This window comes from Megachile rotundata, chromosome 3 (assembly GCF_050947335.1).
Source record: "Megachile rotundata isolate GNS110a chromosome 3, iyMegRotu1, whole genome shotgun sequence".
Classification (NCBI taxonomy): Eukaryota; Metazoa; Arthropoda; class Insecta; order Hymenoptera; family Megachilidae; genus Megachile; species Megachile rotundata.
The window spans coordinates 16,554,410-16,579,615 of record NC_134985.1 but is presented as its reverse complement, the minus strand read 5'-3'; the positions used below and the strand labels follow the sequence as shown (position 1 = coordinate 16,579,615).

At 36.6% G+C, this 25,206-nt stretch overlaps 1 protein-coding gene across 7 annotated transcripts in view; it reads left to right on the top strand.

The window, feature by feature from the left end:
* Ddr (discoidin domain-containing receptor 2) overlaps positions 1 to 25,206 on the top strand; it is a 277,582-nt gene that overhangs the window by 168,447 nt on the left and 83,929 nt on the right. For all 7 annotated transcript variants that reach the window (XR_013037762.1, XM_076530266.1, XM_076530265.1 and 4 more), the window contains one exon: positions 16,816 to 17,047. Coding sequence is in view for 6 of the 7 variants with exons in the window: in XM_076530266.1 (XP_076386381.1) it covers positions 16,816 to 17,047 (232 nt within the window). In the remaining variant the exon portion in view is untranslated. The remainder of the gene's footprint in view (positions 1 to 16,815; positions 17,048 to 25,206) is intronic.

The window sequence follows — 25,206 nt, the reverse complement described above, 5'->3', positions numbered from 1 at the left end:
GAGTCCATAAGTTGATGCAAGCAAGATACACGTAAGTAACGTTCATTATTTTTTGACAATGGTCGGTGTTCCGTGCACAAAGAAGCTCGTTCGACGACGTTACTGACCGAGCCACCCTTTCTCTCCGGAAACTTTGTTCGCCGGGATTGAATTTAGGCTGTGCACGATAGCGGGAACTCGAAGTAAGTAGAACAAGCTACGAAGTTGTTGCAGCAAGTTGTCGTCTCATGAAAGGGGAATCACGTATCTCGATGTACGAGCAGGGGGACGAAAGAGTTTCCGGCCGAGTGCCGGGATGACTTTCGCGGATTGTCGTTTCTGATATATGACGAGCCCGAAACTTTGTCTCGGCTTTGGTTTACACTACGTTTTCATTATGCACGTGCTCAGCGAGAAGCTTTGTACTCCGACAACTTCGCTCCGCGCACTCTAATGAAATATTCAATACATCGGAGGATCGGTGAATTCCATTTGTTATTAACGGGGTTTGTCGATGAAATCGCAATCGCGTTGATTTGCTGTTTATATCAATTATAGAGGGATATCGATTTGGGGGTTTCGTGATGGGGTGTTACAGGACTTTGGGGACTAGGGAGTGTGGAGACTCTGAGGACTCTGAGGAGACTGTGGAGAACTCATGGAGGACTGTAGGGGGTTTAAGGAATTTCACTACTTTTGGAATTATAGGGGGTTTGAGTGTTCTGTAGACTTTGGAGGTACTGGGGATTCTTAGGTTAGCACTTTTTGAATTATGGGGTGTTCCAGTATTCAGAGGACTCTGGAGATACTTGGGATTCTTAGAAATATTAGTACGTTAGGAACTATGGGGGTTTCAGTACTCAGAGGACTCTGAAGATCCTAAGGATTCTGGAGGGACACTAGAGATCCAGGCAACTTTGAGGACTGCAGGAAATTTGAGTGTTCCAAGAATTATTGGGATATGGGAGAGTTTGGATGCTCTAGAAATTTAGGACATTTCTAGGACTCTAAAGATGCTGAGGATTCTGGAGAGACTCTGAAGACTTTGGCAATTCTGGGGGCTGCAGAAAATTTGAGTGTTTCGAGGACTTTGAAGATGTTAGAGACTCTGGGGACTCTAGGGATGTGGACATTTCTCAGACTCTGAAGATGCTGAGGATTCTGGGAAGAGTCTGAAGAAAGAGTATGAAGCCCAGGAATTGTAGGAACAACAGGAAATTTGAATGTTCACAAGACTCTGAAGATACTAAAGACTATGTGGATTCTAAGGATGTGAACTCTGAAGATTTTAACAATTTTAAAAATGTACTACCAGGAATTCAATAAAGATTTTGAAAATTTTTGGAACATAAAAAATATTGAGGAGGTTCTGGGTACTCTATAGGACTCAAATTCTCAAAATCCCAGTTACACAAACTAGTGAAATATGCTTTCAGATACCAAGAATCGAAGAGTCGGCATTCACTTTTTCCACAAAAACGCAGTCTCCCTTTTCATTCCATTTCTTTTGTATCTTTGTAAAAACACATTGGCGGTTTACTGTGGCTTTCGCAGTCGCGAAAAATCACTGCACAGAAGCAAAATCCCCGGCAACGAGTGTAACGCTTTGTATCGTCGATATCGAAGCGTCGAATCGCTATCCGAAAGTATAAGTTTCTAGCGACGAATTTCATGGGGCAAAAAAAGAGAGAGACGAAGAAGGGGTAGAATCGTTTAACAGGAGCCGCGAGGCAAATATTCGTGGAGAACAGTGGCCGGACACACAAAGTCGACGGCATATTTCGCAAGCTGTCCACGCTGAAATATGCCTGGACGGTGGAGCTTTCATCGCGATTTCACGCGGATTTTACTGGAAAGTTTCCGCGTTTCCGTGGACATAGTGGCTCCCTTTGTTACACGCGAAACTGGAACGGTCGAAGCGTCGATTAAACTGCGATTATTCATGGCCGAGGCACCGCGAAAAGTTTCCTTAAAATTTGTTTAAATCGCCCGCGTAAATTACTACCATTGTTCCGTGTTTGAATTTTCATCGTTCCGTTTCATCTTTTCCGAAGACAGGCAAATTTTTTATTCTCGCTTAATCACGTGATTAAAGTACTCTCAATTCTTTATTTCAATTTGACATAATCAGATTCAATACGGTTCAATTCCATGAGATTCAATTCAAAAAGATTCGAGACTCAATTCAATTAAGTTCTAATTCAGTTTCGCTTCAATTCGATGTACTTCATTTTGTGTTACTTTACATGATTTAATTTCAAGCTCACACGATTCACTTTTTGTTTCAATTCATTCCTACATGATTCCACACGATTTAATCATACAATTTTGTTGAATTATTGTACTATCGCTATCGGAAGATTTCCGTTTAAGACCACAGCATCAAATATGTCACGTTGAAAAGTTTATTCCGAGCTGTTTCCGTATTTGTCTATCAGCGTGCTCGACTCAAGCGTCGAATAGAAGACGTCATGGCTGCTGATGATCGACGCATCGCGAATTTTCAAGACGATTTACGAAAAGAGTCACGATAGAAAGCGGAAAAGAGAGAGAGACGCGGATATAGAACAAGAAGAGGAAAAACGGCTCTATTTATTGACAAGTACTCCGGTATCGAGATCCACGGATCGCTTGGAAATGGAAGCAGAATCAATCCGTGCCAATCCATCGAGCATCACTGTCATTCACCATAAGCTTTAATATCCACGGTTCCGGTATAGCTGGGGCTTTTTCCTCCCCGTTCTTTCCAGTCAGCCGTGCTTTTCGATCTTCCTCTATATATCCACGTGTGTGTATGTGTGTGTATGAACGTACGTGTAAAAAAGGAACCCCGATCGAGCTCGCATAAAATCGCACCGGGCCAGTTGGAATTTTCACGGATCATTTGCCTGATGGCATATTCGGCTATGGCATTCCCGGCATATTCGATAACCGTTCAAAAACGGGAGCGAGAGAACAGAAGGTGTGCGCGAGAGCGTGAAAGAACGCGGTTGCTCGATATACCGCGTGGTTAAAAAATGAATTCCAGTTATACGTAGTGCATAATTCTTATTACAGTATATGTTATGTATGTGTATCTACTATGAACAGTAGCGTTGAAACTCATGGCACGTTTCTTAAAAATTTCTTTCGTAATTTGGAATTTTGTAAATGTAGCAAACTGTGTCAAACAGTAACATATATTTCGTGTAATAGGATTCAAATGTCAAGTTAAAATGAACAATAGTTATCATTTTAATTTTCAATTCGGTCAAAAATTTTCTCTGCCTCTGGCTGACTCTGGCGGTGAGTGTATGAACTAAAATGGCCGACTGTATTTCTGACGATATAAATGAATGTGTTTCTACTTGTTTATACTAACAAAACAGTAGTAGCGTTTTCAACATTTTAATTGTTGTTGATACTGTTTTATGTTACACTTTAATTGTACTTTATAATATTTCTTAATGTATCTTCAAGGTCCACGTAATGTTGGATGTTGAGTTATTCTTGCGTCCGCCATATTTGCACTGCACACCAGCGGCTCTCTAACCTCAATAATAATTTCCTTTTCCAGGACTTTCCACTATAATTGTTATCAGTCTTCATTGTGCCATTTAATGAAATAAAGTTCAGTTAAGGAAACTTTCACCTGTAAAATAAAGCTAAATGAAGTGGAAGAGAGAGGTAGAGTAAAGATGAGTGAAGACATGTATTAAAGAAAACTTTGACAAAAGAGCTAATGTTTTAAAGTTGTGTGTATTACGCAACACTTATTTATCATTTAAAGCAATAAACTGTAAAGATCCACTAATACTGAAAAATTGTTAATTGTAGTCGATATAAGAACTAACTATGATAATGACAGTGGCAGTGACAGTGAGAGTGTCAATAAAAGTAACAGTAACAGTAACGTTATTGTTACTGTTATGATTACTGTTAAGTAGACAGTGACAGTAACAGTGACAGTAACAATGAAAGTAATAATAACAATGACATTGACAGTAAAAATAACAACGAAGTAAAGATAAATGAAAAATAACAACGAAGGTAATAACGAAAGTAACAGTAACAACGACAGTGACAGCAATAACGAAATCAATAGTGAAAGTGATAGCAACAAAAATGATTTTTCCGACCACATCACCAAATGCAAAGATATATCGAATCGAGTTTACTCAGAATTATTTGTCCACCGGTAGAAGACGAAGAGAAGCAACACGTGGCTTCCGCGAACTGTTCTTGCGCCGCTACGTACCGTTGCGTACACGATAAATCAGTCTTCTCGATGTGAGTGCATACCTGCCGATCGATACTGAAGATGTATCGCCGCTCGGAATGTTTCTTGTTGCGTGAAAGGATGTTACTTCGAACAGATCGTACGTTGCTAGCAATTTGTTCAACTAGTAACTGTTCTACTGCCGATTTGTTTTCTGGTGTTAACTACTTAATTCTTAACGGCTTGTTTGACTTCTGTTTTATGGAACTGGTTGGAAACCGTTATCACATATGATGATGTAAAGCTGTCATCGCGTGTTTTATTAAGACACAATATTTTATTAAATTATTACTTCGTGTAATCACAACTTTTAGATCAGTGTTCTTATGCTCCCTCTAGATTTTTATTAGGCTAGATTTGAAGGAGTATCAAGGTTCACAAGGTTTACAAGGTTCTGGAGATATCAGGTGTTTGAAGGTTCATAAGGTCCACAAGATTCTGGAGACATTAGGGGTCTGAATGTTTACAAGGTCAACAAGGTTCTGAGATATCAGGGAGTATCAAGGTTTACAAGATCCACAAGGTTCTGAGATATCAGGGAGTACCAAGGTTTGCAAGGTCCACAAGGTTCTGAGATATCAGGGAGTATCAAGGTTTACAAGATCCACAAGGTTCAGGTTGATATCTGAATCAATGTGCTTGAAAGTTCATAAAGTCCACAAGGTTGGAGACATTAGGGGTCTGAAGATTCACAAGCTTCCAGAGACAGGAGTTTCAAAATTCACAAGATTCTAGAGATCTTACTGATTTGAAGTTTCATAAAGATTTTAGAGATCTTAGAGATATCAAGGTTCAAAAGATTCTGGAGGAACCAGATTCACTAATTTTCCAAACAAAACTTAAACTATCTCAATATCCACCTAACAAGTCCACACCCCAATTGCAATAAAATTCCAGCAAGTCCCCCAGCGTGCATACGACCCAAACAACGATGTCACCTTGTTAGGGCAACCTAACCTAGCGCAGCTATTTCCGTTATGGGTTCTTCGTCTCTCGCGTGGCGTGTAACGTAATAGACGGTCGTTTCGCGTCTAATTAGCGAGAATGTTAGTCGCCGTCAAAACGTTCGCACGGTGTCTCGTAACGTGCATCCTGTTGCGAGTTTTCGCTCCTGCGGAGCGTTTTTGCGATCCCGGAGGACGCTGGCGTCGAGTAACGAGCATCGCCATCGAAGTTGCGGTATCAGGGAAAAATTCAATTAAATTTTTGTGCGTCAGAGAAACGAAAGGATATTGGGTCGAGCGATGGTGCTGCACGTACGCGGACAGATAATAAAAGAAAGCGAATAGTCCGCGAACGTGGCTCGAATATTATGGCTCCTTCAAGAATAAGTCGTCCATGGTGACCGACTGCTTCGCTCTAGAGACTTTTAGTGACCATGTTTTTTCTGTTAAGAAACCGTGTTTATTTTCACCTAATAATTGCTTTGTATGACCATTCCACTTTGAAATGTTTTATTGATCATTTAAACAGTTTATGTTCAAATGATGTGACGATGATTTTTAAAGTCGAGTGTATTCTGACGAGGTCTACAGATTGGTCTGAAAAATTGACGCGGAGTCCTTGCACGTGTGTCGAAAAATATTCCAGGATATCTTCGTTCGATCAACGAAGGCGATCAAAAATGTAATCAGACCACGGATGACCCTATCTCGTGTGATCTTTTTTCCTCATGGTGTACGCGGTCAACATGTTCAACGTTGGCGCGAGTTCAATCTACTGTGAGAACATCATTGGTTTCATCTGACGAAAGTGGAAGACGAATGGTGCAATTTGAAGCGTGCTCCCTTGCGGATAAACTGAAAACCCTTCAGAAATTTATTTTATTTTACCACTTCTTGCATAAAAATTGTCGTATACTTGTCAAATCTGCATCAGTACATTAAATATAATTAAAATCAATCGTAATCATTTAAAAACTCCCATCATTTTCAAAGTGACTTTCAAACACATCTTCATTCAAACTCAGCATTAGATTCTCTTGTTCCATCAACGCAACTTGAAGAACCTTACGAAAGAAGTTTTCAAAGTTTTCGACATAACTGTCTTGAAAGTAAAGCGAACAAACAGGTAATTAGCGCGGAATATTTTTGAAATCCCCGGTCCGATGATAACTCATTTTCAAGTAACAAACGATGTTGAATAGACAGGAGGCCTGTGGAAGTAACGATCGCGGGTCATTAGCAATGCTGATGCAGCTTTCGATTGATGAGGCGAGCGTAACACTCCTGGTGGACGCCGACTTCCACTCTGGCGCGTTTCTCAACGAGGCTACTTTGTGCTAGACGTAAGTCCGGTTTCTAGATCGCGCGGTTAACTGGCTGCTACCGTAAATTTTCTCCAGACTATTGGCTTCCTATTACGATCGAACTCTGTAACTATTTTCCAAGAAATTAGGATTCTCACGGAACGAGGTTGCTGCCGAATCGCGACTGGAATGGGAACTGTTATTTGCACGCGAAATTGAACTGCCACTGAATTTGGGAAACGAGGGATATATTATTACCCATGACTTCTAGGTTTACTGTCTTTTCAACTTTCTGCTTTGCAATTTTTTTATTTTTTTTTTTTGGTTGGTTCTTTGTTTTTGTGAATCGTTTAGTTGGTTGCTTTTTAATTCACGAATTCAATTTGCAGATTTGTTAATTTATGACTGTATCAATGTATCAATCCTCCAGTTTAATAATGTACCAATCTGCCAATCTATCATACTATCAATCTAACAATCTACCAATCTGTCAGTTTATCAATCTACCATTGTACCAAGTCATCAACTTACCATTGCATTACTGTAGTAATGTACCCATCTGTCAATCTACCAATCTATCAATCTGTCAATTTATCAATCTACCACTGTACCAACCTATTACCTTACCATATCATCAATTTAGTAATTTACCGATTTTCCAATCTACCAATCTACCAATCTATCAATCTGTCAATTTATCAATCTACCACTGTACCAACCTATTACCTTACCATTTCATCAATTTAGTAATCTACCGATTTACCAATCTACCAATCTATCAATCTCCTGATTTACGAATCCCCCAATCTACCAATCCCCTAATTTACCAATATCCCAATCTACCAATTCCCCAATTTGACAATCTCCCAATCTATCAATCCCCTAATCTATCAATCTTCCAATATACCAATTCCCTAATTTACCAATCCACCAATCTACTAATTCCCTAATTTACCAATCCCCCAATGTACCAACTCCCCAATCCACTAATATACTGATCTATCAATCTATCAATCTATCAATCTCCTGATTTACGAATCCCCCAATCTACCAATCCCCTAATTTACCAATATCCCAATCTACCAATTCCCCAATTTGACAATCTCCCAATCTATCAATCCCCTAATCTATCAATCTTCCAGTATACCAATCCCCTAATTTACCAATCCTCCAATATACTAATTCCCTAATTTACCAATCCCCAATCTACCAACTCCCCAATCCACTAATATACTGATCTATCAATCTATCAATCTATCAATCCATCAATCCATCAATCTATCAGCAGAGAATATTATAAAAGTTCGTAATTAAAAGTTCAAAGCTTTTAGCTCCATAGCAATTACTGAATTAGTCGATTCCCGCTCAGTCTCTGTTTCGAGGAATTTTTTCGGTTGCACAGAAAAAAGGCGGGCAAAGGAATTCGTAGGATTTCCATGGTAGCATTCCCTTTCGTTATTGCGGGTCAACTTACGTAGCATCCGACCGCGTTGAAGGCCGCCATTAAACGAAAGAAACTGCAGCAACACGCTCGGCATCGTGGTTGCGCGCTTTAAATTTGTTTGCCCGGCATGATCCGATTACGTAAACGCGATGGAATGCGTGCTTCTTAAGAAACGATTACAAGTTCCGCGGAAACGCTGCGGCTGACGTTTCGCCCTCGTTCGAGTTTGTAAAACTACTCGGGGAAAATTGAAATAATTTCCTTTAATAACCGGCTACGCGATTATAACGAAGAAGGAACTTCGTAAACCTTTAAACAGCCATCTCTTTGCACGCGATACGGGAATCGTATTCTGCTGCGGGAAGCAATTTTCGTTCTGATAATTACTCTGCTGGTTAGATGGCTGCTTATAAAATTGTTCCTCGTATTACAAACGATATTTCTGTCAGATATTTATTGTATCGTTTATCGAATGCTATCGCGTCTGTATTGAACTTCGAAAGGGAGAAATTATGATACGTTTCTACAAAGCTTCTTGTAATTTAATAGACTCCTATGAAATTGGAAACTGTAAAATTGTATATCCTTCGATTACGGAACTTCGATAAGTTTTTACAAACTATGAAACTGTGCTTTGATCAGATTCTATGAAACTTCGAAATTGTACTTCGTTGAATTCCTGCAAAACTTCAAACGATGAAATTGTATTTCAATAAGATTCCGTAAAATAGGGAGGATCGAGGAAAGTATAAATGGTGATGAGATTAGATACTGATCTCCGGATTCGAACTTTGAGCATCAACATCCTTAGTCTTTTTATTTCAATAAGATCAAAGTGGAAGAAAGGTGAAATAAAATGATTTTTTATTCACTCTAATAAGTACTTCGCAATGCTACAATTTTATCACAGAAAATATTAAAAACCTGGCAATTTGAAAATCTGGAAATATGAATTTTTCAAAAGTCCAATTGACATAAATTATTTCACAAAATGTGTTTAAAATATTGTCAAAAATGTCATTCGATATTTAAACAATTTTCATCCAACATTTAACAACATTACAACGTCACATTCTATTTTTAAGACGGCAGCTTCAAAGATAGGACACAATATTGCAAAATATACCATAAGTTTCTACAAGCTCCCAGCTTTGACGACAATCTCTTGAAGAGTCCAATATCGCTGTAAGAGCACGCAACAAAGTTGCAACTAAACATCAAGCTTTAAAAGCCCTCTTAACCTTAAAGGTTATGTATCCAAGAGTAGCGTAAAATAAAACTTCACATTCACGTATGAAGACCACATGCTCTACAATAAGCGTTGCTAAGAACAGGTTAAAGTAAATGAATTTACACAAGTTAGAAATATTTTTTATTTTACTGACGAATTATTAATTCACTTCAATTTTATTATATTTATGATCATGTTTCATTCATAATTAGCCACTAACTTTTTCTATATAGTTCTCATGCATGACTGAACCATGTGCTCACGTTCGTACCCATCACTATATCACCACACTAACATACATACATCATACATATATCATCTTTGTGATACAAGAAGAAAATTTAACTTCATCACATAAAAAGAGAATAAAGATAAGTAAACGATAGTGGTGTTCACATACCTTCCACCCATGACTGAATCATGTTCTACTTATGTTTCTACCCATCACTATTTCACCGCACTAACATACATACTTCTTCATGACACAAAAAGAAAATTCATCCACATCAAATAAAAAGAGAATAAACATAAGTAAACGATAGTGGTGTTCACATACCTCCCACCTATGACTGAATCATGTTCTTCCCATGTTCATACCCATCACTATATCACCACACTGACATACATACATCATCTCCAATGATGAAAATTTAACTTCATCAAATAAAAATAGATAAACATAAGTAAAGGATAGTGGTGTTTCAAAGTACACAGTAGAAAATTTTCATCGAACGGCAAATTTCCTAGCCGTCGTAATTAGCCCGCAGCAACAACGGATAATTAGCGAGCTCGAGGCGATCGTGGAATCGGACGGTGAAGGAGGGTTTGTCTGATATAACTTTATTCGAACGAAATCCTGGGTCGGTCGCGTTGCGGGGAATTTGGACGGTGCTACGTAGATTTGCGGACAGAACGGACGAAAAGGGGTTGAAGAGGAGGGCCGGGACGAAGCCAGGACATTGTTAACAGCATTGCTGCCTAATTAACCGCAAACGCTTTCAGTGGGTTTCGCCTGGTCTATTGTTTACATGCGGGCATGCCGCCTGTATGATAGTGCTCGACGACCGAACCAGCTGAAATATTTCCATGGAGATTCTCTGCCGCTTTGTGTCGCCCATGCACGCGTCTATCCAGATACGAGGGTTGCTCCTGCAAACCACGCCGGAAGTAACGTCCACTCGTCTACAAATTCCTCTTTCTACTTCGATCTTCTTTTGTGCTTCTTTGCGTTGTTACGGCTTCCATTTTGTATTCTTTGCGCGCGAAATGTGGAGGGATTTGAAAATACTTGTAGAGATTTTCTCTTTCTTGATGTATTTTGTTGATGTTGTGAATATAGTCTGAATCTTGAATGTTGATAAAATATGGTCAATGTGAATGATGACCAAATATTGTCAATGTGAATGTTGACCACTATTGTCCATATGTGAATGTTGACCACATATTGTCCATATATGAATGTTGTTCAAATATTGTCAATATGAATGTTGACCACATATTGACCATATGTGAATGCTGTTCAAATATTGTCAATGCGAATGTTGACCACATATTGTCCATATGTGAATGCTGTCCAAATGTTGCCTATGTGAATGTTGACCAAATATTGTCAATATGTGAATATTGACTAAATATTGGTCATATGTGAATGTTGTCCACATGTTGTCAATATGTGGATGCTGACCAAATGTGATCAATGTGAATGTTGACCAAATATTGTCCATATGTGAATGTTGGCCAAATGTGATCAATGTGAATGTTGACCAAATATTGTTCATATGTGAATGCTGTTCAAATGTTGGGTTTCAACAAAACCCTGTCTGCCCTATTTTTTCATACACCCTAAAGTGAACACATAGTGAAAACTCATAATCAAATAAAAATCTCTATCACGTAAATTAGCTACAAACACCAATTTGCACCGGGAATTTAAATTGAAACGTGATTAAATGTTAAGCATTAAAAAGTACCATTGGTATGTAAATGAAAGTTTGAAATATCAGCGGGAATAGCGGTTGTAGCTAACATTCTCTAAACTGCGCCAAATTTGTTGGTAAATGGGAACGAAATAATAGATTAATTACCAGCGTTCTCGTGGCGGCTAACGAAACAAAGTATCGCCGGCTGTCAGAGGCATAGCTCGCCCGCGGCTAGGCGCCGGGTCAGCTTTCATTAATTTTAATTGACGAAGGGAATCCGCGCAATATCGGAGGAAAAAGTTCGCGTGCAAAGAGAAAGAGAGAGAGGAGAAAAAAATAGAAGCGGAGGTAGGGAGTTTCATTTCGAGACGATTACCGAGCTAACGAGCTTTGAAAATCAAGGAAATTGTATCGCAGTCGTGGCCAGCAGTCGCTCGTCCAGTCAGAGCGATTAGCGAGTTAGCCTCGCGAGTGATAATAAGCTCGGTAGTTCGTGACCCCGTCTCGCTCTTTCTCTCTGCCGATGTCCTTAATTCTGAAAGCTCGTTGCGAGGTAAATAGAGCTTAAAATTAAACTTCCTCGGCTAAGTTTCTTATCGCGTGAAGAATCTCCGGTCTCTGTGTAATGGAATCTTGTTATCGAGCTGATCGTTGCTTTTGACTCGGGATCGTGTGAACACGCTGTAGATAACCGTGCGCTTCACGTCCAGATCTGGTCCTTCAAACCTGTACAATATCTATACCTTCAGTTTGTAGTTCAAATTATTGTAATTGTTTATATGAAGTTTATGATGAATGTATATTGTTCATTTCTGAAGATCATTCTTGATGGTTATGATTGAGGAATGATGGGAAAATGATGAGTGAGGAAAATTGAGCAGTAAGGTGGAATGAAGTGGGGTAAAGTGGAGGTTGAATATCAAAGTACTTGTATACAAGTTGTGTATTGTATGTTTGATGCCGAGTTTGAAAACTTGTGAATGGAGAACCACTTTTGGAAATAGTTGTATGCATACTTGCATGTTGAGTATTATTTGTTAAGGTTTCAAGGTTCAACAATTTTTGAGTCTCAGAACTCCAGATTTAAGTTCAAACTTCAAACTTAATAATTGTGAAGTTATGAAATTTTGAAATTCTTAATTTTCAATCCCCAAATTGTGCAATTCGAAATTTACAGAATCCCAAAATTTTGCAATTTCAAATTTCCAGGGTCTTCAAATTCTTCAATTGCAAATTTCTACATTTTCTAAATTTTGCAATTCCAAATTTCTGCAATTCCGAAATTACGCAATTCCAAATTTCCAGAGTCTCCAAATTCAGCAATTCCAAATTTCTACAGTTCCTAAATTTTGCAATTCCCAAATTTTGCAATTCCAAACTTTGTAATTCCAAATTTCTACAATTCCCAAATTCTGCAATTCCAAATTTCTACAGTTCCCAAATTCTGCAATTCCAAATATCCAGAGTCTCCAAATTCAGCAATTCCAAATTTCCACAGTTCCTAAATTTTGCAATTCCAAATGTTGTAATTCCCAAATTTCACAATTCCAAACTTTGTAATTCCAAATTTCTACAATTCCTAAGTTGTACATTTCCAATTTTCCAGTCTCCAAATTCAGCAATTCCAAATTTCCACAGTTCCCAAATTCAGCAATTCCAAATTTCCAAAGTTGCAAAAATATACAATTGCAAATCTCAATAAATCCGAAAACTTTCCAAAATTCCAAATTTTCTAAAATGTCCAAATTCCCAAGAAATTCCAAAGTCTCTCCTTACGTTCCAAGTGGAAGATTCGAAACTCCCAACGCCATAACTCTTTCGGATTATTCTTTCGCCCCACTTATTAAATGTTTGCAGAGATCCAGTTAAAAATATAACATCACATATGCATCTGGGATTCTCATCGTTCAATTAGAAACGTGTTTCGTGTCTGAAATTGCTTGCCTCGTGGTTGAGGCGTTTCTTTGTTGCGAGAGGAGTGCAATTCTTGTGCCGTTCGTGAAGGAAATAATTCAAAACGTGTCTCGAGAAGTAGAGTACGTTTCTCCCGTGTATACGTTCGTTTCAGCTATAACTTTTATACTTCCGCTTTTATTTAAAACTGGCTTACTTCTATTCTTAGAAGGAATATGCTATCGTTTGCGTATAAGCAATGATTTGGTTATTTTAGTGGTTGTGTAGGTAAATATAGATGTGCAGGAATAATTTTAAACTTCATTATTGCTCCTGTTAATATATATGAGATAGTAGTACATGCAAGACGTGAATTAAAATATTTAATAATGTATTTTGTAATATATTTTGTTGCACGTTTTGTAAGACATTTTTGTGACACATTTTTGTGACACATTTTGCAATACATTTTATAATACATTTTATGACACACTTTTGTGACACATTTTGTAACACATTTTGTAACATATTATTTAACATTGATTGAATATAATTATTTTGAAATCTCACTGAAAGAGTCAAAATCAATTTTTAATAAACTACTTCATTTATAAATAAAACACTGAAGAAATTGCAACAAAAATGTTCAATGAACATCACACAAGAGTCAGTCAAATTTTTAATAAATTTTTAATTTCAAAATAAATTCTGCAGTTTTCCGTTCAAATTATGTCAGACCAAAGAAATTAAGCTTCTTTATTAAATTGAGTTACGGTAAACGATAATAACGTAATGTTAATAGTAAGAACGTGATTCGAAACCGCTTTTCGTTGTTCCCCGAAAGCAAGTGGGTCAAAAGCGTACGCGATGATTAAACACCGATCGCACCCCTCCTTCATCCATCTCCCTAGGCTCGTTTGCTTTTTTTTCTCTCGCCCCGTTCGCGTCGAAAGCCATTATCGCGAAAAGCGGCTCGATACATATATAAATGATTATAAATAACTGGAAATCGATAGTGAAAAAACCGCCCGTTAAAGGACCGCTCGTAAATCAATCCGAGCATCATTAATTTAATACGCGAACACCCGTCGATCCCGGTGTGGAAGCAACGCGTCGAAACAGAGAGAAAAACCTGCTATTAATTACTTTTTTAACGCCTACGAGGAGCGAAAGAACCGAGTGAGCATCGTTTCGATAACACGGCTGGAAACAAACAGTTACCCGATATTATTTCGATACCTTTTCTGTCCGAAACGGTTTTACTCGAGAAATGTGTTTTCATTAATTAGACGAGGGTTTTTGTTGACATAATTATCTCCATTTTTACGTTATTGCATTTCTCAGACATTTTAGTCATATAAATAAATTATACATAATAGTGAATTTTTGGTAATTTTGCAATGGAAGCATGGACTTTTACTTTTTATGTTAAATGGCTTGTGTGGAATTTTTTTATTCGAAACTGAATGTGCGACGTTTTTGTATGAAAATTTGGAAGTTGGAGGAATTTAAGAATTTAAGATTGGAAATTTGGAAAATTGAGATTTGTGGTAAATTCACAAATTTAGATACAGAAATTTTGCAATTAGGGAATTGAAAAATTGAGATGTAAAAATTTGAGGAAACTTGGGAATTTAGAAAGATTGGAAATTTGAAAGTTTAGGTTCTATAATAAATTAATATGAGAAATGCAAAATTTGAAAAATTTGGAAAATTTGGAAATTAAGTTTTCTAATAATTTAAGAAGCCCAGTAATCATCCCAGTAGTCAAATAAATTGCTGGAAACTCAAATTACCAAATTTCCCAATTCTCCAAATTTGCAATTACAAAAATTGTTCACAATATTAAAAATTTATAAATTAGTAGAATTAAGAGACTCGCAATCTCAAAACTTCCAAAGCTTTCATTACAACACACCCCATACTCAAAATTAAAAATTCGTACACTTATTCACCCTCGAACTAAAACTTGAAGTACTCGATTCTTTGCTGAAGAACCGTATTTCCCAAGAAGGAACAATTTCATTTCTCCTTTCGAAGGCTGAAGAACCTTCATAATACCGGTAACACGCGTTTCTCATAACCATAACGAAAAAGCAGGCAAGATTTTCCCCGCACCCTCTTTAAATATAGCTTTTATTGCTTATTCAGGGAACAACCGAAAGTATCTCCGGGAGAAACTGCAGAAAGATTCTCTCCATCTTTGCATCCGTGTGTATATGTATCTGTGTGTCTACCTCGACGTATATATCTATGTCTGTGTGGGTCCCACGTGAACGTACAATATGCTTTTGCACGAGAATATTCCTATTTCTTCGGTACAGTCAAGAATAGATTTATTTTCCCTAGAGAGTATGTGGGAACCATGGTGGTGGAGTACTTATTGATTTTTACGATTTTTTGGAGATTTTAATATTTAGATTTTATTGGGGGTAGTTGGGGAGAGTTCTGAGGGTAAATATTTAGGGATTTTGGGATTTATGGAATTTTGGGATTTATGGAATTTCGGGGTTTATGGAATTTTGGAATTTATGGATTTTGGGGAATTTGGGGAATTTGGGGAATTTTAGGAATTTTAGGAATTTCGGGAATTTGGGAATTTGGGGATTTGGGGATTTGGGGACTTGGGGAATTTGGAGAATTTGGAGATTTGGGGACTTGGGAAATTTGGGAATTGGAGAAATTTGGGGAATTGGGGGAATTTTGGGAATTTTGGGAATTTGGGGATTTGGGGACTTGAGGAATTTTGGAACTTGGGGAATTTGGGGACTTGGGGAATTTGCGGACTTGGGGAATTTGGAGAATTTGGGGATTTGGGGACTTGGGAAATTTGGGAATTGAAGAAATTGGCGAAATTTGGGGAATTTGGGGAATTTGAGGAATTTAGATGTGGGGGTTTGGGATTTGGAGAGTGAAGGATATGGAAATTTTGGGATTTGGAGATCCAGTGATTTGGGAACCTGAGAGTTTGGGGACATTGGTACTTGTGAACGTTGGGATTTGGGGACTTTGGGATTTGGGGACATGGATGTTTAGGGTCCTTGCGATATTGGCACTTAGGGATTTGGAAATATGGGTAATTAGCGACGTTGGAATCTCGTAGGTACTTGGGATCATTGAAATTTGAAGACGTTAGAATTTGGGGACGTTGGGGTTTGTGGACATAGGTCTTCAGTGTCCTTGAGATTTGGGCTCTTTCAGATTTGAGAACGTGGGTAATTGTGGACGTTGAGATCTGGAGATATAGGTGTTTAGCGTCTTTGAGATTTGAGTACTTTTAGATTTGGAGATGTAGGTATTTGGACACTTTGGGATTTGAGAACGTGGGTATTTGAGAATTTTGAAATTTAGCAACGTAGCTATTTATTGTCCTTGAGATTTGATCATATTAGGATTTGGAGATGTAGATCATTTAAGGACATGGATATTTGGGGACCTTCAAATTTAGAGTCACTGAAAGAGGACTTTGCAATTTGAGGATGTGTATATTGAAAAACCTTGAAGTTTGAGGACATCAGTAATAATCAACGAACTTGAAGATTTTAATAATTGTAAAATTGTGTTATCGGAAAATTACAACTTATGAAGAGAAACAATTGGCGAACTCAAATATTTAAAAGTTCAGAAATACAGAAGTTTCTCCACTTATAAATTTAACAAATACAATACCTCAAGACTTGCAATCTAATAAACTTGCAAATATAAGAATTCGATAATGTATAAATGTAATCATTTGTACAATAAAAATCTTACAAATTTAATAATTGAATAATCTCTATTCAAAATTCGTCCACAATAGAGTATACTTTGATAATAATATCATCCGTTTCTCCGATCCCGCAGATTGAGACAAGACAAGGGCGGCGGTGCCTGGTGCCCAAAAAATATGGTCACAAAAGAGGGCAAGGAGTACCTGGAGGTGAATCTGCACAACCCTCGTATACTATCGTCTGTCAGGACCCAGGGAAGATTCGGGAATGGCCACGGGGTCGAGTACACCGAGGAGTACTTCGTCGAATATTGGCGACCAGGGTTCAACAAGTGGGTGCGATGGAGAAATCGACGTGGCATGGAGGTACGTACACACCTTCCGCCTGTTGGCACACGATCGATTCGAACCTTCTTTTTTCTCTCTCGCTCTTTCGCTTTCAGACCACTCTGCCTCTCTTTTATAGCCGTTGCGAGACACTCGAGAAATTCGCGGTGTAGCTGGACTCGTTTGGGGTTGCTTGTAAACGCTCGTTATGGCGTGTTAAGCTCGACTGTGTTTGCAGTGGAGCTTCGCGAGCGGTTTCGTCGTACTACGCTGATTTTAACCGAACTTAATTACGATCTCTTGTTAATACGGTTCTGGTATTTTCTATTGATTTTTTGCGGGTTTTCGGAGGGTTCTGAACGTTTTTGTTGGGTTTTGTTATACTGTTATTTACTTACTTTGTATTTACATTTCTGTATTTCTATGTTGCTACATTTTTATATTTTTATATTTTTAGATTTTTGGATTTTTAGATTTTTAGATTTTAAGATTTTTAGATTTTTAGATTTTTAGATCTTTAGATCTTTAGATTTTTAGATTTTTAGATTTTTAGATTTTTAGATTTTTAGATTTCACATTGCAAATATTCTGCACAAAATTTTTGTATTTCACCAAACATTAGTTGCAATTTCTCAATTAGGGAAAATATAAAAAATCAAACCTGTCCTTCATAATTATTTTTTCAAAATTAAAATTTTTTTTTAAATATCTTTTTCAAATATTTAGTTAATATTTTTTGTTAACCCTACTAGTACGTATAGATTCGTCTTTTTGTTAATACTACTATGTGTCCCTCTTAATATATTACATTATGAAATGTGATTGCATTGGTGTTCGTATTAGACACCGTTTACAACATCCCCTTACAACTCTTATTGTCCACATTATGAAGGTCACTTTCAGAAAAAATTTTCTCAAATTTACTTTGAAGCTGTAGTAAAAGTTTACGAGCAATTTCATTAAAAATTTTTTAAGATGTTCTCCCATTAACTCTTTAAAAAGTGATCAAAGACACGACGTGAAAGGCTTCTACATAAAACAAACTTTGTTAGGTAAGAAATCTTGCCGGTGTTATAAATGTGCCGTAAATTTTTCTAATGAAATTAATGAGATATTCTGTACTTCTGCGGAAATGTTACTCGTCAAGTTTTCCATTATAAAATATTCACATTATCAATATATTCGAAAGTTATAGTTGAAACATTGGTTAATAAAGTAATTTCAAAAGATGAATCCATAAAATGATTTCTAAAGATAAATTCAAATAGTGAACTCATAATATAAATTTAAAAAGAAGATTCATAAAATGATTTCAGAAGATGAATTTGAAAGTTAACTTCAAAAGATGAATTCATATGTTAATTATAAAAAAATAAACTCAGAAGATTAATTCATAAAGTGACTTCAAAAGGTCAGTTCATATGGTGATTTCAAAACATAAATTATACAGATAAATTCAAAAGATTAGTTTATAAGATGAGTTCATAAGATGAATTCAAAAGTTAACTTCAAAATAAGAGATAATATATTAATTTCAAAAGGTGAATTCATAAGTTAACCTCAAGAGATGAGTTCATAAGTTAATTTCAAAAAATAAATTCATTAGATGATTTTAAAAGAACAGTTCAAAACATAACCTCAAATAATAAGATCACAAGTTAATTTCAAAAGATGAATTCATAAGATGATGTTAAAAGAACAGTTCATAACCTAACCTCAAAAGATGAGTTCATAAGTCAATAACAAAAGATAATTTCATAAGATAATTTTAAAAAAAACAGTTCATAACCTAACCTCAAAAGATGAGTTCATAAGTCAATATCAAAAGATAATTTCATAAGATAATTTAAAAAAAAACAGTTCATAACCTAACCTCAAAAGACGAGTTCATAAGTCAATAACAAAAGATAATTTCATAAGATAATTTAAAAAAAAACAGTTCATAACCTAACCTCAAAAGATGAGTTCATAAGTCAATATCAAAAGATAATATCATAAGATGATTTCAAAAATAAACTTCATAAGATGATTTGAAAAATAAACTTCATAAGAAGATTTCAAAACATATATTCATAAAAGAAGCTGACCATATAAGTTCCTATTTACAGGACCATAGGTGTAAATTTTGAGTGAAGTGACGATCCACCATAAAGCCCCGTTTCTAACTACCGCGATGGCAAGCATTAAGCCCGACTTCCCGTATCCATAGCACGAACCGGATTTTTATACGACCGCCCAATTATAAAGCAATTTCGCGACGAGGACGAGCCGTGCCGGTGGATTTAATGCGGTGCCAATCTTTATAATTGCTCTCGTCAAGGAAATCGGATTACAGATTTAACCTGGCTCCGGTAGGGAACAAAGAGTCGTTGGCGTAATTCCATTCTTTTGAGCCGAGGGAGAAAAATCTGCGTATCGTTCCAATAGCCCCGGGGCGATCCGCCATTTGTATCCGCGTTGTGTTTCCCGCCAAATTCGCCGGCTGCCATATCCTTCTATAGTGAACCGGCGGCCGCTGTAAGCGGTAGTTACAACGCCCGACCCGTTAATTAACGTCTCTTTAGCATGATAATCCGTACGCGATATCCATTAGCTCGTCAAAATACATCATGCCAGGTAAAGCGATTTACCAGTCACGATGAAATTAAGGGGCTTCTGGAGCTCTCGCCTTGAATTTACGTTAACAGAGCCATTCCTGATAATATCGACTTGCAAATTTGTCCAGTAAGACTTACTGTTCGACAAGAGCCTTCGTACTTCTCAATTACTATCTGAAGGGTAAATAAATTATTTTAGGTGGAAAGAATTTTAAAGATATAACTTCTCAATAATTGTCTTAAGGGAAAATAAACGATTTTTTCTCAATAATTATCTGAAGGGTAAATAAATTATTTAAGGTGGAAAGAATTTTAAAGATATAACTTCTCAATAATAATCTTAAGGGTAAATAAACGACTTAAGGTGGTAAGAATTTTAAAGACATAACTTCATTAAATTAATTTTATTTCTTGCAGAAGAATATAAGTTTCATGAAGGAGAAAGAATTTCATATTCCACGAATTTAACGTGAAAGGATGTGTTCAAATATGTGAATGTTAGAATTTCACCTTTCATTTTAAATAACTTGCTGTCTGCTATTAAATTACGGTAAAGTTTATCAAATTAAAGAATATCAGATTTAGTCGAACAGGTCTTGAGATATTCCTATGAATACATATTTCATAATCAAAAGTTCTACACTTAAGACATGGACAGCTTATGCTTTTCAGGTCATAAACAAAATTCATCAATGTTTAAAAAATTGATATTTTAGAGAAATTTATTTTATAATACACAGATCTGAGTCAAAACAGATTTTCTGTAAATTAAAGCTGCGTTAAACTAGCAACTATAAAACAGGTTCTTACAGAATAAGCCAGTGGAAATTTTCTGTCCTGAATTGCCCAATAAAAAATTTCACGATGCTTTAATACAACACTTTTATGACCTTTCCTATGTTAAAGACTTGTTTTCGGTTGTAAATTCATTTATTGTAGGTGGATAATTATATGTGCAGAACAAGTAAAAAATATAGGATACACGTGCTTTTTGTAATATTAAATTTGAATATTTTTGTAAATATTCGTACAAAATTTGTTTAGAAAATTTGTTCATATTTTAGGTTCAAAAATAACCTCTCTTCATGGTGTATTAATTGACAGACTTCTAATAAAAATATACTCTTAAAATGTATTCATACTTATATATTCAAAATGGTTAGCATCAAAACATGTTCAAAATGGTCACTGAACAAATGTTGAAAATGATTATTATTATTAACATCCACTGACAAACAGACGATGAAAAATTATCCAACATGTCCGCCATTTTAACATTCAATCAATATCAAATTATGTCAATATTAAATCACTAACACAATTTATCGCAAACTCCCATATTTGCAAAAGAGCTAGCAAATATAAGTTAAAGTAAAAGCAAATAAATAAAGTATTGAACGTCGGAAAAAAAATGATCAGAAAAGAACGAAGCATCGAATCAATGCATCTAAAAAGAAATGGAGGCATTTGAAGCTTCGAGAGAGGGTATAGAAGCTGAACAATTTGTACGTCGAAAAGCCCCTGCAACGAACCGCCATAACTTAGCCGTGTATCTCGATACACATTGGCACGTAGCGCAGCATACAACCGAAGTAGTTCTCGAAAGTCTGTACAAAGTTGTTTCAGCAACGAGAGTCTCGTTACTCGAGCCTCTGTCAAGCTTTCTCGTGTTTTCCATCCGGGCTGATTCCCTCTGCTTATCTCTGTCGAATCACACACGACCACTTCCGGATACACACAGGGCATCCTGTGTGCCCCAGTTGCTCCTGCAAGGCTCACAATTTTCACGCGGACTCGCTCAAAGGTAGAAAGCGGTTCAGAATCAGCAGGATAAGAGATAAAGGACAGGATGAGAGAAAGAGGAGAACAGACACCGGGAATTTAAGAGAAAACGGAAGTCAGACGAGGATAAGGAAGAACACGCGAACGTTTACCCAGCAACCTCAATCTGGCTGGTATGTGATCTTTGTGCCCGAGCTCTTTTCCTTTGCTCCTTTGAATACCGCCGGGTGCAACAAGAAAAAGCTTGCTTAGAAAAGCGTGAGAGAAGGAGAAAGGACAGAGATGAGAAAACGAAACGACCGTGTTATCGCCCTGGTTGTACAGTTCGGATGTTGGTTTTTCTTGGACAGCGCACTGAAGAATTTGCTTTCGATTTTTTGGGGGTGGTAAATATATTTTTGTATGTTTCGCTATTTTGGGATTTTTTTAGTGCCAAGGTTTGTGGTTGATAATTTTCGAATTGTTTCAATTGTGTTTAGTATTTTAACTAGTAGGTTAATAGATTTCTCCACATTCTCACATATTCACATGTCTACATGTCCACATCCATAAGGATGTGATCAAATCCTCAAATTCTCAAATTCTCAAATCCTCACATCCCCACATCCCTACATCAAATCCCAACCTGCCCAAATTCTCAAGTCCCCAAATTCTCACATCCCCAAATTCTCATACCTCCAAATTCTCACATCCCCAAATTCTCGAATCCCCAAAGCCCTAACTCCTCAAACTCTCACATCCCTAAATTCTCACATCCCCAAATTCTCAAATCCCCAAATCCCTAACCCTTCAAACTCTCACATGCCTAAATTCTCACACCCCCAAATTCTCACATCCCCAAATCCCTAACTCCCCAAACTCTCACATCCCTAAATTCTCACACCCCTAAACTCTCACATCTCCAAATTCTCACACCCCCAAATTCTCAAATCCCCAAATCCCCAAATCCCCAAATTCCTAAATCCCCAAATCCCCAAATCCCCAAATCCCCAAATCCCTAAATCCCCAAATCCCCAAATTCCTAAATCCCCAAATCAAATTCCACCCTTCCCAAATCCCCAAATCCTCTTCACATCCCCAAATTCTCCAACATACGACTCCACAATTTCCCAAATTCCGAACCTAAAATCGCACGACCTAAAAATGAACGAGCTCTCCGCCATTTTCCTTGCAGGAGACTAGCACAGCCAATATACGACCTAACGTTTCGACGGTTATTTTTGCGCGAAAACCGAATCGGAAACGGAACAGGTAACAAGGGAGCGCGACTGCAAACGGTTCTTTCCGTTTCCGATCGACCATAGAAGAAATCTCCATGCCGTCACGATTTCCTTTTACCCGTGAAATATATTAAATAAGAGAAAAAGAAAAGTTACGGAATCGAGGGAAACGTAAGAAAATATTTCGGTAACGTTTCTGAAATGGTTTACCGGTGATGCACGTGCGTGTATCGACGTTGGCCAAAATATGTTTTTCGTTGGAGAAACACGGGGGTGAAACGAGGGCTTGTTTCGATAAAAATACGCGTATTTACCACGAACGCAATTTCCTCGGCTATAAACGATGCGAACGGAGAGATGAAAAGGCTCGTAAAGGGCTCTGATAAGCGTAGATAAGGGGTCGTTTGTGAAATACTTTAAGAGAAATACGCGGGAATTAAGAAATACGGAGGATGTTAAAGGCCAGTGAAATTTTATGCGGTCGTTGGTACTTACTAAACTGAGTGAAAAATGTTGATTCAGATAATATTGTACTTAATTGTAAGAGCAATTACAATAATTGGCAACTTGAGATAACATTCTCGTTTGGAGGATCAGATTTATTTTATGGATTTTGAGGAAATGTGATAAAAATGTTTTTATACAGATGGGGAAATAAGAGAAATCTGTTTAGGGATTACTTTTGTACTTTGATAGCTGTCACAATATTTTAAGCACTTACAGTAACTCCACCTTACACTGGAAATTGTAAAATTAATTGTAACATATGTACTGTCACACATATGTAGATCATGTGTTATCTTATATCTTCATTTTTGTGCTTTGTAAACTCTCACTGTATTTAAAACTTCAATATTACTATTGGTTAATGGAACTTTTAAGGTCAATTGCATCATATGTAACATACTACATCATATGTGGATCATATGTATATCTTATATGTGTATTTTTTATTTTCAAAACTTTCCCAACATTTAAAACTTCAGTTACTATTATTGATTAACAAGATTCTAAAAATCTGTTGTCTCATATGTAACATATTACATCATATGTGGATCATATGTGTGTCTTATATGTTCATTTTTAAATTTTCAAAACTCTCCTAACATTCGAAACTTCAGTTACTATTATTGGTTAACAAGATTCTGAAAATCAGTTGTCTCATATGTAACATATTACACCATATGTGAATCATATGTAGATCTTATATGTCCATTTTTACATTTTGAAAAATCTGCCAGTATTTTAAACTACAATTATTATTATTGATTAACAAGACTCTTAAAGTGAGTTATATCACATATGTTGTATTACATATATTATCATACGTAATTGTAGTTATATGTGCACTCACATCATGTGCATATCATACGCTACTTCCCCTGATTTATCTTCATTCTCCCCGTAATTTTCATTACCCCAATTTTCTTATACCTCAACCGCGTGATAAACAAAATTATTACCAACAGTGCAGTAAACAGTAAATATAATCTGAGATCAAAATCAAAATCTTATTACTCTAAAAATGGTCGACTCGCGCACATAATACCACCTAATCCGAAAGTCCTGAATTCTTCGTTTAAATATCCTCCGAAGTGGAATTGTTCGTGTAACACGTGTCTTGACCCACATTTCGCCTCGCCTTTAAGTCTCTTACGATATTTCCCTTTCAATTTTCCCGTTCGTGCACGAGCACCATGAACCCAGTCACGAAAACGCATTACGAGCACGGTCGAGTGGGTCGTGGCGAAATTAAGTCGAAATTCGCATTTGAATTCGGGTAAAAACGTCGGGAGTATACTGGGTGTTCTGTAAATCGATTTCAAGATGATATCGACAAAAGTGTCTTATTAAATCATGAAGTATTAAATCTACAATAGTTTGTACTAGGACAATAAAACAAATGGTTTATACTATACCAAATTATTTATATTTAGAAGCCATTTTGTATATACAGTGTTCTTCATTTTTTAATATTAAATTTTTTTATAATGTAAGAACGTAAAATTTTGATTATACTATAAGAATATAATATGATATGTTATTTGAACACTTTGTTAAAAAATTGTAATAAAAGTAGACAATAAACTGTTTCATCTTTTGAGTCACATACAGGGTGTTCATATTGCACACATATCTTTACAACCATACTCTACAAACAAAAATGACAAAAATGTTTATGTGAACATATACTCTTGAATGCGTCAAAAGTTGTTCAAAGAACATAAGTCGACAATTATTCATATGAAGTAGCAAAGTCGTTCATCATCAACTCGTTCATGCTTCGTACTTTTTCAATAGAACATTTCAGAGACTGTAACACGACTTTGCAACATGACTTTACCATTTTTATTTATAGAACAATGTAAAGTTTCAGCTACAAAACTGGGACACACTGCATGTGGCATCGAAGAAGGCAGTCCAAAGTCATTTTGTACTTTCGAAACTTCAAAGCTTTGCAGTTTCGTTACAATTTTTTAATTAAGTATTTAAAACCTTGTGTTGACCACATGTGACCTGTGCTCTAAATCCAGTTAAATTAATCAATTGTAACTTAAATTACAATTAAGAAACCCAAGGAAAATTTGAAGGTTTGCAA